The 12536-nt window shown below is 39.0% G+C and overlaps 3 protein-coding genes across 5 annotated transcripts; all 3 read right to left on the bottom strand.

Moving 5' to 3' along the window:
• LOC18771660 lies at positions 812 to 2099 on the bottom strand. The gene is made up of 2 exons (XM_007202658.2): positions 1486 to 2099; positions 812 to 1329 (listed from the first exon to the last, which is right to left on the bottom strand). The coding sequence occupies exons 1-2, from the start codon at positions 1655 to 1657 to the stop codon at positions 1043 to 1045; spliced, it is 459 nt and encodes a 152-aa protein (XP_007202720.1). The 5' UTR covers positions 1658 to 2099; the 3' UTR covers positions 812 to 1042.
• Positions 3584 to 7105, bottom strand: LOC18769126 (phospholipase D alpha 1). The gene is made up of 3 exons (XM_007204590.2): positions 6815 to 7105; positions 4346 to 6236; positions 3584 to 4252 (listed from the first exon to the last, which is right to left on the bottom strand). The coding sequence occupies exons 1-3, from the start codon at positions 6908 to 6910 to the stop codon at positions 3816 to 3818; spliced, it is 2424 nt and encodes an 807-aa protein (XP_007204652.1). The 5' UTR covers positions 6911 to 7105; the 3' UTR covers positions 3584 to 3815.
• LOC18769555 (TBC1 domain family member 13) lies at positions 7939 to 11170 on the bottom strand. Of its 3 annotated transcripts, none has more exons than XM_020569449.1 (9): positions 10713 to 11170; positions 10155 to 10247; positions 9952 to 10047; positions 9642 to 9794; positions 9457 to 9555; positions 9142 to 9270; positions 8719 to 8898; positions 8427 to 8543; positions 7939 to 8265 (listed from the first exon to the last, which is right to left on the bottom strand). In XM_020569449.1, the coding sequence occupies exons 1-9, from the start codon at positions 11046 to 11048 to the stop codon at positions 8080 to 8082; spliced, it is 1389 nt and encodes a 462-aa protein (XP_020425038.1). In that variant the 5' UTR covers positions 11049 to 11170; the 3' UTR covers positions 7939 to 8079. The 3 variants fall into 3 exon arrangements, with proteins under 3 accessions (XP_020425038.1, XP_007202041.1, XP_020425039.1); XM_007201979.2 differs by having other exon boundaries at positions 9943 to 10047; positions 10713 to 11169; XM_020569450.1 differs by lacking the exon at positions 9952 to 10047.

Raw genomic sequence — 12536 nt, 5'->3', positions numbered from 1 at the left:
TTTTATTTTAACGATGAGTTAGTCAAGAATAAATTCATATGCTAAGATGGAGATGGGCCAATAATTTTATGTTTTCTCTGTGTATGTTGTTGATAGTTAGCTTTGCTTCTTATCCAAGGTTTTATCAGGTCAAGGATTAAAAGTCTTTGTTATTTGATTGTCAAATTAGGTAAAGGTAAAGGTAGTTGGCTAGTGGGTAGATAGAGGAGGAAGCATCCTGGCAGTGGTAGGCACATGGCTGTGTTCACACTCTGCATGGATGCTGCCATACATACACATGTGAAGGAATTTATTTGTCAAAAGAAGCAAACACATGACATAAAAACACCCACACATTATTCAATTACAATCATCAGTCAAACCCCAGCAAGTTGTGGACAACTTCAGCCTGAGAAGAAGAAGACCAACTCAAATTCTCACATTGACATTGTCTCTGTTCTCCTCCTTCAACAGGGTCATAACATAGGGCTCTCAATTTCGAAGTGGTTTTTTTATTTTTTTGGTGTGTGGATTTGGAAGTCTACCAAGTCACTGGAAACAGAGCAAAATGGTGACTTGGATGCTTAGGCAAATTCTGTAAATGCAAACCCCATATTTAATTGGCTTGTTGTGGACCCTGAAAGAGGAGAGATATTGGAGAGGCACTATTACAATCCAACCGTTTCTTTGATATTTTTTTGGTAGCTAGCAACATTTTAAAGTAGGAATCAGGCAGCTAGGGCTACACAGAGCCACAGAACAGAGGAAAGATGTAAGGCTGAATCTTGTTGAAAATTTTCAGTTGCTTAAAGAAACCCAAGAAGATTAAGGATTGAAATATCAACAAAAAAATGTTCCATTAATTAAAGAGGATCCACCCTGTGCCCAAGCAATCATGTTACTAGAAGAAACATAAAACGGCAACAACTACCAAAACCTGTGGGCCCATCATTCCTTACAATTCCGAATATTCCTTATAACCTCAGAAGAAAATTTGTACAAATTAAAGAAAAAGAAAAAGAAAGCACTAATCTTTATACACAATATACAGAGAACGTGTGAATCAGTATGAGTAGGCCAATCGGTGAACCACACGATCCCTGAGAATTCCATTGTAGAGAGCCGCGCGGTTAGCAGGCATTGGTCCTTTGAATTTTTGGGCCCTTGTCTTTTTAAAATTCAGTACTGTAGATGAAGTTGAAGATGCCGACAAGCAAGAAGAAGAAGAATTGGAAGAAGTGGAGGTAATTATCTGATGCTGCCTTCTAAACTCCTGACCATCTCCACTTGGATCCACCACATCCTCTGCAAAGTGCACCCTTTTGTTCTTCTTCCTCCTCTTCTTTCCTTCTGCAGACCCAGCAAGAAAAATTAAAGCAACCATGTATATAATTAGCCATTTAACCATGAGCCAGAGAAAACAGAGAATTAACCATGAAACAGAGTATTAAACACGAAACAGAGTATTAAACACGAAACAGAGGAAACAGGGAATGTCAAGCTTACCAGAAGATATACAAGATCGTAGAATTTGAGGCGAGGACTGGTTGATTTGGTCAACAGGGAAGTGAGAATTGGGCAAGGATTTCTGTAGGCGAAGAGCTAGGAGGATGACAGTGCCAGAGACCGCCATGGCTGTGGCCAAGACCACCCCTTGTGAGCCTAACACTGAAGACATGATCTTTTTCTCTTTCTTTAATTTCTCTCCCTCTCCAAGATGAAGAAACAGAACCCAAAGGGAAAACAGATAAGAAAGAAACAGAAACCAGAAACAAAAAAGAAGTGGACTTACATGAATGAGGGAGAGGGTAGTGTGGTTTAATAGTAGTATACTTGGGTTGGGGAGGGGCTGGGCTAGCAGGTGGATAAATAGTTATGGTGGTGCAGTGGGAACTACATGTGAATATGATATTGAATTCAGCCAAATGGGATTATTTTATTGTAAACATTTTGATCAACCATTGGTCATTAGTTTTTTTCTTTTATAATAATTTTTTTTTTCTTTTTTGGGTCCTTTTTTTCTCTCTTTGAATTGGTAAAAATGTATGTTTTATTAGGGGGAGGGGGAAATGGGGACTCTGTTTCTGTCTCTCTGTGTGTTGTGTAGTGTCGGCTTATTAACTTTTGCTCGTGCACCGCACGGCAGTGGCAAATGAAGAGAAAGTTTTATTATTGGTGACGTCAGTTGCTTGTTTGGAAATTGAGGAGGAAGCGAGGCTTAACGACCTCAGCAGCATTACTTTTTGACACTTTCACAAACTTATGGAATGTGGAGGATTAATTAGAACCCTATAGCTACGTGCAATGCACCCCTCTTGCATAACCCGAATCTTGTAAGTTCCGATCCGCACGAAAGCCGTAACAATTTGACCACTGTTTCGGAGAGAGGCTCAGTGAGATAGACATGTATGTAAAGTGCATCTCTACTATTTTGTGAATTGTGAGTATGTGAATATGCTTCCAATTCATGAGTTTGATAGGTGTAAGAATTGGGATCAATTGGCAGCAGCAGCACATGGGTAATACTTGTTTTACCCAGATGAAACAGAGAGTAGTGAACTGCACTGCAATATAAGGAGCGTGAGAATGGCATAGAATGGGTTCAATTATTAGGGTTTTTCTTTGAATATACGCAGCCTTAAATTTGTCATCCATGACATGTCAAGCCGTTCCATGCCAAAAGATTGGAGTTCTTGATGGTCAGATCTAGTTGAAGATAGGAAAATGACTTAGGACCAATGGAGTCAGAGGCTTAGAGTTAGAGGTTTGATGACAGAAGAAAAGAAATAAAATAATGTAGCAAGCTGCGCATGCATCATCCTCGCCAGTTAATGTTGCTCAGAACTCAGTCACAATGTTACATGTGGCCCTGTTAGGTTCCCAAAAGCCAATAGGCAATGGCCTTAGATTGTGGTTGGATGTTTCCCCAAATTCTAGAATGGATAGACCGTATGAAAAACATTATGAACTGGTTCAAATATTTTATTATATAGAGTTTGAATAAGATAAGGAACAAACAAGTTAAGAAAGGCAACATATTAAAAGATAACATGCATGAACGAATTTATCTCAGTATTTCACCTAATTAAGTAGTTGACAAGATAAAGGTTCTAGTCCCTTTTCAAGATAATCAAGATCAACAAGTCATCTATTCTATGTCATCACTTCTTCTGCAAGGAAATGGTTCTTCTTAGAGATGTAAACATATGAGTTTGAATAGTTGAATAGGAATTATGACCATAATTAGTTACTGCCTTAAAGTGTTTATGTTAATGGTTCCAAAAGAAGATATCAAATCCCAATAATTGAAACAAACAGATTTGAAAGGTTGTTTGTGAAGATGGTCTCATCAAAATAGAGAGGAGGTAGGTGGAGAGTAGGGTGTTGAAAGTTTTTACATCTACGGAGAGAAACTCTTATGCAATGGGGACAGCAAAACAGTGCTATACCCGTTACAAGAAAGTTTTTTTCTTACAGCTGGCTGTTTGTTCAAAACATTTAAGGTAGAGATGTCCTGTTTTGAGTAGTCAAAGAAGTACAACAATTTGCTGCTGGCAAGCTTTGAAGTATAACCCTTCTGGAAAGAAAAAAAAAATATAAAAAATGTGAAATTTGAGACAGGAATAGTTAATTAACAAGTGCACGCAGCCAATACACAGCATAAACTCAGATGTTGAAGCCGTTGAATCACAAGATTTAAATTAAATACAATAGGTGTCTGGGAATCCAATGACTTCATTATTTATGCTTATGCTATGCGCTCATTATATCAAGACATGATTACAATGCACCTAGCGGCTAGCATTTAAAAGAGAGAAACAAAGGAGATCATCACTCTAAGTAGTGAGGATTGATGGAAGCAACTCAGATTTGGAGCCAAGAACTCGAGCCTTGGTGTCTGGGAAAAATTCTGTTCCAGGCAACTCTGTGATCTCTCCATTTGCAGCAGCAACCCTAATGGGGTAGCTAAGCAAATGCCCTGGCAAGTCACCATCCAATGTCTCACATGAAAAAAGGTCCCAATGCTTTTCAGCAATTTGGTTCACCTTTCTGATGCATTTTACACTCTCTGGTTCAAGGAAGGTGTCATCAAGCAGGCCCAAGTGTTCATACCACAATGCCAATCTGAGACCATGGATTTGGCCCCTGGCTGCCTCTCTGGTTGATAGGTGATACGGTTGGTAGGCTCCCATGGCAATCTCTGTGTCCCTGGCACCATCCATTGACCTCTGATTGATGTTGGCTGATCCGATGATTATGTACTCATCATCAACTGCAAAGGCCAGACATTTCAAACATTTTAATTAGTACAATCTAGTTAATTAAGAATTCAAATAATTAAGAAGAATGTGATAGATTGGCTTACCTATCATCACCTTGGCATGAACATAGATCATGAACCGCCTGGCTTGCTGAGCTCTACTATAATCTGTATCATGTTCTGGTTTTTCTGGAGGTTCATATTCTCCACTTCGCTTCTTCTCACGATTGCCAAGGCAAAAGAATGTCAAATAGTCCCTGGCGTTTGCCTCAAGCCCCTTGGCTTGGAGAGCTTGAACAATGTCCTTATACATCATCTCCATTGTCATCTTCTGCCAATGCAATATTGCCTGAACAGATTGACTTTCTGGGATACCCTCTGGCCACATGGGCATGACAATGTAGACAGTAAATCTTTCTCCAGCTTCAATCTTGCTAACAATCTTTAGAGACAGTTCCTTTGGAATCAAATGCAAAGCGCCAACCTCCTCAACTTTAATGGTATGATCTGAATGCCAAGAGAAAGAGCTTCCAAGAAAATACTGGTTTTCAATGTAGATAGAACTCTTTGCTCGCCGGATGGCATTGATATATGCATCCTGAATGCTTCGATCAATCACATGATCTTTCCCACTAACAAGACCCGCCCTGGCAGCATCTTCAGGAGAGTCAGGAAATCCAAATGCAGCTCCTCCATCGATGGACCGGAACAATTGAACATTCCATGTTTCATGGTCTTGAGGGAAGATAACTGGAGATGGAGGTATAAATGCGTCATCAAGTTCTCTCAGCTCAACAAGCAAGTCCTTCCCACCTTGCTTCCTCCATCTTTGCTCAAAGTTGAACAGGACATCCCAGGCAATAGGCCCTTCTAACCTACAATGAATGTCATGCCAAGGCTCCCTTGGTCCACCCTTTGTGATTGAGGCACCGGCAAAATTGGGCTGATGGAGATCATTCTTGTGGGTTGTGCCTAAAGTCCTGAAAATGGGATGGGAGGGAGTGTCATATCTCCCATCACAAAGATCAATGCCACCAATGAAGCTCACAATCCTCCTCTTTTCTAATCCTCCATTGGGCAATTCACTGTCCACCACCACAATCTTCTGGTGATGAGTGAACATGGTAGAAACCTCTAAATCCTGGATAATGCTCTGCCCGTTGTCAGGATTTCGAGGACATAACACGCAGTGAACTTTCGTGTGATGGAAGTAACTTTCGGTATCTTCATCGTGGGTAGCCATCACTCCATCTCTCTTTAGCAACCTCACTGAAGTTCTGTCATCCCAAACAAGCATTAGGACCTGAACTCCTTCATTTGCCTTCTTCTTTAGAAGCTCTCCCAGAGTCAAATCTTCTCCAGGCTTTTGCCTCTTTGGGTCCCTTTTCAATGTGATTGAAGTACATACAGACCAACCTGCTATGTATATTAAGTGCTTTGCATTAGAAATGGCATCAAAAACGTCTTCCCAGCACCGGTGTGGTTCATAGCACTTGGCCCCAGCAAGAGGGATTTTTGGGATGAAATTGTCTGGGACATGAGCATCTTGGTAAAGGGTAACTCTGCAACCATTCCTCTGTGTGAAAAATGTGTATGGAACACCTGGGAATTCAGGACTTCTGATTCCACGAGACCAATTAGGGTCTTCGTTTACGCTTGAGAAGCATAATTTCACATGGATTTTGGAACCTCCATGTAAAGGTTTATTGTTATTATCCAAGATCTTAAGCCATCTGTCTACTTCTTCTCCATTAAGGAGTTCTGCAGCAGGCATGTAAGCTCTTCCAATCACTTTGGCCCCAATAGCATTGTCTTCTTTGATAGAGAAAACAACATTAGAAGCCTTGTGGGCGCAGTAAATATGAAAAGATTCACGCCACCGGGGATTTTGAGTTGCATTTTCAAGCAGTCTGGTTCGGCCAACCCTCGCATTTTCCAAATCAATCGTAGCATAGAATTTGGAACCTTTCCCAAACTCAACTGACTTTTTAAGAAGCTACAGTTGAAATCATAAGTTAGATCTTTTACATTTTGCAAGTCAGCAGAAAATTGAACCATATTAAACCATACTTAGAAAGTTAAAAGGCTTCTTTGCAAGTCATTTATGGATATGGACCAACATGCCATTATTGACTCAAGGAAGAAACATAAATGTTGCCATCATTGACTCAAGGTCGAAAATTCACAAATGTTTCTTTGCGCTAGCCACTTTGCAGGACGACAGCACAGAGCCAAATATAAACATGGAAATTTGATGATCACCTGAGTATCTATCACCACCACTCACTCTAGCACAATTTTTGTTTTAAGGGAATACTTTTCATCAGTGAGAATTTTGGATGATATGTCAGAGAAAGATATATGCTAAAATTAAACTTGAGAGGTGAAAGAAAGATTAGATGACTTGATCATCAAGTCTTGAATGGAGACTGAGGCATAATTTTTCTCAGATATGCTTCAAGAGAAGAAAACTGAATAACAAAAAACAACTACAGAATGATTTAATCTGCAGATATTCAATGCAATTCAGAAAGAAGAAAAAAAAAAGTGATATATATATATATATGTATATACCTTGCAGAAGAAGATGCAGCAACCATCAGCCATGAGCCTATCAACCTCGTAGATGGTTGTATGAAGTACGCCATGCAGAAGTACTGTTTGCGCCATATCGATCTCTCAAATTGTATCCCGGAATTGAACACAGGCTTGCAGCTGATCAGTCAATCAAAGCAAGCACTTTCACAAAAGTGCTTGCTGCTCATGAAATGAATTGAAGTTAAGCATTCACAAGTCTTAGCAAGGAAGAAATAATAACAAGTTGTAAAGTTGAACAAAAGGTATGACCAAGAACAAACAAGTCAAACCAAAACACAAAGAATAACAGATGAGATGGAGTTGTCAATTCATGAAAACAATATATATATTATATCCAACAAAACAAATATGAATTGAAGCAACGTGAGAAATTTCAATGCGTATATCGGAGTTGTTGGTTTCAAAGGGAGTTGAAGAATATAAAAACACGAAGATATATATAGGCAGTGGTGGTGCAGGTAAAACCAGCCATGTCTCGGCTAAGCCATGTGATGTGTATGTAATATTTATAGCCGAGATTAGGTTAGATATGTTTTTGAAACTTCGAAATTTGTTAACGTTTTAAGTATATATTATTGGGTAACATTCGTTCCTAACTGTCTCATTCTACACACGTCATTTGTGTATATTATCAGCTAGCAACCATTTTCCAAGTCTTTAATTTTCTTGTCTATTTTTCTGAGGTTCTTAACGACCAATTGGTGGCTGAAAACAAGGGTCATTGATGCTGCCCAATGAGAAAAGGTAATTGATTGATTTTATGGAAAAGTATTAGTTACAATGGTCGTATCATATTATGTGATACAAATCATATTACTGGCAAGACTTTTTTGTGTGTCTTAGACTTTCCCTTTTGACTTGAAGAACAGTTCATGCAGTTGAGGAAAAGGAATAAACAAACCTTCCCAGCTAATCACCAATGGGGTTTTATTTCTTTAACGTGCCAAATTGCGAAATAATAAATCTTCTGCAGCTGATTTTGAGGGTCAAGCTGTGAGCTGTCCTGACAGGGATGTGAGGTAACGTTTTCAGGCTGGTTGGACAAGGTTAGGTTACTTGCTAATCACATTTTCTATGTCCTTAAGTTAGATGCTGGTTCTGCAGATGAATTACACCCTTCTGAATATGTATCATTGAAAATTGTTTGGGTACAAATTAATCTAAAGCAACAGCTCTCGTCTTGTTCATCGTTACAACCATGGTAAGGGAAAAATGTACAGAAAATAGTATATGTAATGGATTTACAGGGTCAAAGACAAACGATAGGTAGACGGGTCAGAACTAAGATCCCGAGCTACCTGGAGGAGGTGTTCTATGTTAATGTCTGGGTAGTTCTGCAGAAGCTTCAAGTTTGCCACAAAATCGCCACTTAATAGTCTGCTTTTCACGCACAGCAACATTGCGCAACAAATTTTTAGAAGCATATCCTGTAGAGTTTCTACCAAGAAATCAGTATTTGTTCATAATGGTGCAAATTCATAACTAAAATAAAAAAGAAAGGAGGAAAAACAAAGCACAATAGCAATAATTGGGAGTAGCATTGGAGTGATTTACTGAGTTACTAACATGTAGAGAGAGAGAGAGAGACCTGTACACCATAAGGACTACTCAATAGTGAATCCCAGATTCTCATGATGCATTGGAAATTGAATTCCTGTGTAAGCAGCAATGTGATCCACCTGAATGCATAGTATTGCGGTTTCACCTGCTTACAGAGGCATATGTTATAAGATGTGAAGTTAGGCTCAAGATAAGCTGTTGAAGACGGTAAAACTTCAATGATCTAGGAATAATATACAACTTGAAAAAGGAATCTCAGTTCAACTTCACCAAGATTTCAAGAAAAAGCAACTCTTGTAATTCCCTTTGATATAATTTACCTTTGTAGTGAACTCAAGATGCCTCCACAATTCCTCATCGTTGGCTTTCAATAACTCTGACAAGCGGGAAAGAGTGGAGAGTATGCCCACTGCACTGTTATCCAGTTGTTCGCAAAAGTGATCCACTGAGTCACTCAAGAGTCGAACAAAACAAGAAAAGCTATCTGCTTCTGCATTTGCCTGCAGAATGAAACCATCATGTGGCTTTATTTCTGTTTATACTTGGACAAGAAAGTATAACCTTTAAGACATAAAAAGAAGATGGAGGAAAACGAAGTAAATACAGAAAACATTCCACAACTCAATTTTAAACTTCCAAAGTATTTGCAGGATAAGGTCCTCAATAGATACATTTTATATCAAACATAATAAGCCAAAGACATCTAATATAAAGACATGAAGATTTCCAGGGAACTCTCTTACAGCATTTTGCTCATTGGTGTCAGTGCTAAAGACATAGTATATTGGTGCCAAGACCTCATTCATGCCTTGCACATAACGGATCACTGGATTTAGTTTTGCAAACAAGAGAAGAATGCTTCTCATTGATTCCTGAAAATAGAAATGCAGCAAAGATCTGGTGAGTGACACTGATAATTAGTCTATTTGCTGGACATGTGAGCCAAACACAACAAGGTTACCAGAGTAATCAGTGAATTTGATATATCCTGCTTAGAAATTATCAGTGACAAGGAGATCAAATTATGAAAAATAGTTTATTCTGTGGGAACCATATACCCTGTGTTTCCTACTGAATGATGAGTCCCCTGAGAAGAATTTCAAATCTGGGTGTGTGCGTTGCAAATCACGGTCTATCTGTTCTGCAATCTCTGTATGCTATAAATAAATGTGCAGAATGATTAGCGTCACCTAATTATACAGAAAAAGCCAAGATACAACCTTATAGTGAGAAGACACCTTACCTGAAAGTATTGGTGCCAAACACTAGCCTTACCAAGGCTTAAAGGGTGATCTTCCTCAGAAATTTCATGTCGCTTCAGCGGTCCAGCTACAACACCGTCAGCAGGATGGTCGCAGTAACTCAAAGCACCAACCTTTTTCCTTGTGAGTTGTGACTGTCTAGATTCAAGATTTTGATTAGTGCATAATAAAAACTAACCAGAGTAATGCACCTGATGTATATGTTTTGTTTTGTAAGAAAACTTCTGCAAATAAATTGCTACTGTGTAGTTTGTTCACTATGCAACTTGGGGAGCATCTTACGGGACTCACGAGGAGCTCCTCTTTAAGCTTGGCATATTTTAGTCGATTTTCTATCAGCTCTTTTTCCCACAAATCACGAGAAGGAGGTAGATAACCTAAGAGCAGCTGTGTGCATAAATAGTAAGGACAATCTTTAAGTACTTCAAAACAGTAACATAATTTACACTGCAGAAACTGCTAGTGACGAAACAAAGTAACCTGTCGTCCTGTACCTTCCAGGCAGTTGCCCGCAAACCTCCCCCATCTGGAAGCCCTGAACTAGCAATTCTTTGCAACTTTTCCAAATTTATCTCCGGCTGAGAAAGCTAATTGCAAAAGAAGAAATGAAAAGCTTAAAGCTGAAAATTAGCAGGACATATAAAAAGAAGAATAAAATCAACAAATTGCAAAGCCTAATATGATCTATATGATTTCTGAGCAAATGTAGGATCGACAAACTATCAAAATTGTCTTGTTTGTTGGTTTTAACTCAAACAAATTCCACATTGATAGAGATTCTTCTAGGGTTACACCTTCGACCACATTGCAAAAAAATTTCTTTTCTTTGTGACAAATTCCCAGTAATTACACACAAACACAGAACTAAACCTACTAAACTCCAGAACAAACCCTAACTAAAACAAAAAATCAAAAAATAAACAAAGAAAACCAATAATTTACATCAAGAATCAAAATGCAGCATCACATTCACACTAAAATTAAATTGCCCTCTTCCATAAATAAATAAGCTGACAATTTTTGCTCTCTTCTTTCGCTCATCAGATTCTCACCTCATACTCAAGATCGGATCTTTTATCATCAGCCGCAATGGCTGCCAACACCGAGACCGAACCCGGCCCTTCTCTTTCAGGTTTGGGCCTGATCCTTAAATCGGATTCTCTATCCACCTTCTCATCATAATCCTCGTCATCTTCGTCATTCTCACTCTCTCCGCCCGACCCATACCCGTTGGGCTGAATCGTCTCGAGCTCTTCACCGGATTCGAACACTAAATCGGACCCTCGATTTTCCTCCTCTTTGTCTTCGAATCCAGCGACCAAGCTGCCCAGCCGGTCCGGGAAGGCGCGCTTGGCCTTGTCCGGGAGCTTGAGCTTGCCTTTGAGCATGGTGGCCGAGTTGGGTCTGAGTTAAGAAGGATGATAGGGCCGAGTTGGGTTTGTGGATTTGTGTGTGATTGCATTGGAACCGGTGAGAGTGAAGAGAGGGTTTTTGGGGAGCCATGAGTCGGATTGAACTCGACAACAGTGACTCAGTTTCGCGCTTTCTGAAAGAATGGTAGTTTACCGTTGAAGGGTAGGTCGGCCCACGTAGGACCCGCAAAGTCTTTTTTGCTCTTTTTCCGTCCAATCATTGTCTGCCACATCAAATAAGTAGCTTGGACCCCAAATCTGGGCTACACTAGAGAGAGTACCTCCTCCTATTAAGCCCAATTGGGCCCAAATCGTAGGTCATTTATTATTGGTTGGGTCCAATCTATCTGCCTCTCTTTATTTCAGCCCAAAACTTTTCATTTTTTTAACATTATATTTAATTTGGCAAAAAACTTTCCTTCCCCGTTCCTAACTTTGGCCCACAAAAATAACATATCATTTTTAATTTGCCAACGGGTAGAACAGTGAAAAACGACTTTGATTTTCAGACTAATAGTCTTAAGTTTAAACCTCTATAACACCTTGATAGTGTGTGTGTGCGCGCGTGAGAAACCTCATCCCCTTCCTAACTATGGCCCCAAAAAAAACACTATCTTTAATTTGTTTTTAATCTTTCTTGTATTGCTATCGATTTTCATTATTTAAGACAAGCTTTGCTCTCACTTTCTTATCTCATCTGTCGAGGCAAGTGGAATACATAGCTGTTCTTGTTCTTGTTCCCAGCAATTCCCTTTGCCAGACATGCAAGAGATGACAAAATATCTAACAAACAACAGTGACCCTTATTGATTATTGGCACCACCACATTTCAGCTTCAAAATAAATGTAATATGCTTAGCATTTTCCTATTGGTGTTTAGAAAAAACCTTAATGGGGGACAACAGTAATTTCGAAATTGATTTGAGTTCATTTTCAAACTTCGGTAGAGGCCAGCTGGGGACCCTAAATGGCAAAACAAGACAGCTTCTTCAAAGATGTAAAGGAAATTGGATGAGTACATTTATTTATGATATCAACCAACTACGTACTATGTCAAGTCTAATTAATTAGTCTTTGTTTAACTCTTTTATTTTTACTAGTTTACCTTTATAATATCAAAAAATTTACCAGATACTCCTAATAATATTGTATAGATTTTGTTATTGTTGCCAAAGTTAAGAAGGGGAGGGAGAAAACTCACCCACACGTACAGGTATCATGGAACTTGAACCCGAATCACTTGAGAGTACACCAAAAGCCTAACCAATCTAATTAACACCCCATTGGACTACATATAATATGTGGGGCTTTTCCTTTTCGTATCCAAAAATATATGTGTGTGGGGCGCACTAAAAAAACAAAAAAAACCAGACTATATCTGATAGTTTGAATTCATGATTTGGTTGGAGACATGTCTTAGATGATCATTATACAATAATATTGATATAGTGTTCTATCTTAATC

The sequence above is a fragment of the Prunus persica genome, chromosome G7, assembly GCF_000346465.2.
Source record: "Prunus persica cultivar Lovell chromosome G7, Prunus_persica_NCBIv2, whole genome shotgun sequence".
Taxonomy (NCBI): Eukaryota; Viridiplantae; Streptophyta; class Magnoliopsida; order Rosales; family Rosaceae; genus Prunus; species Prunus persica.
Note: the sequence above shows the minus strand (reverse complement) of the source record. Positions and strands in the feature narration are given on the sequence as shown.

Coding starts and splice junctions, on each gene's coding strand:
- LOC18769555 (XM_007201979.2), bottom strand. CDS start 11,048: ATGCTCAAAGGCAAGCTCAAGCTCCCGGACAAGGCCAAGCGCGCCTTC. Junction 10,048..10,154: donor TGCGGGCAACTGCCTGGAAG/GTACAGGACGAC, acceptor TTATGCACACAG/CTGCTCTTAGGTTATCTACC. Junction 8,899..9,141: donor ACACCAATGAGCAAAATGCT/GTAAGAGAGTTC, acceptor TTCATTCTGCAG/GCAAATGCAGAAGCAGATAG.
- LOC18769126 (XM_007204590.2), bottom strand. CDS start 6,910: ATGGCGCAAACAGTACTTCTGCATGGCGTACTTCATACAACCATCTAC. Junction 6,237..6,814: donor GCTGCATCTTCTTCTGCAAG/GTATATACATAT, acceptor TTTCAACTGTAG/CTTCTTAAAAAGTCAGTTGA. Junction 4,253..4,345: donor TCATGCCAAGGTGATGATAG/GTAAGCCAATCT, acceptor TGGCCTTTGCAG/TTGATGATGAGTACATAATC.
- LOC18771660 (XM_007202658.2), bottom strand. CDS start 1,657: ATGTCTTCAGTGTTAGGCTCACAAGGGGTGGTCTTGGCCACAGCCATG. Junction 1,330..1,485: donor ACGATCTTGTATATCTTCTG/GTAAGCTTGACA, acceptor CTGGGTCTGCAG/AAGGAAAGAAGAGGAGGAAG.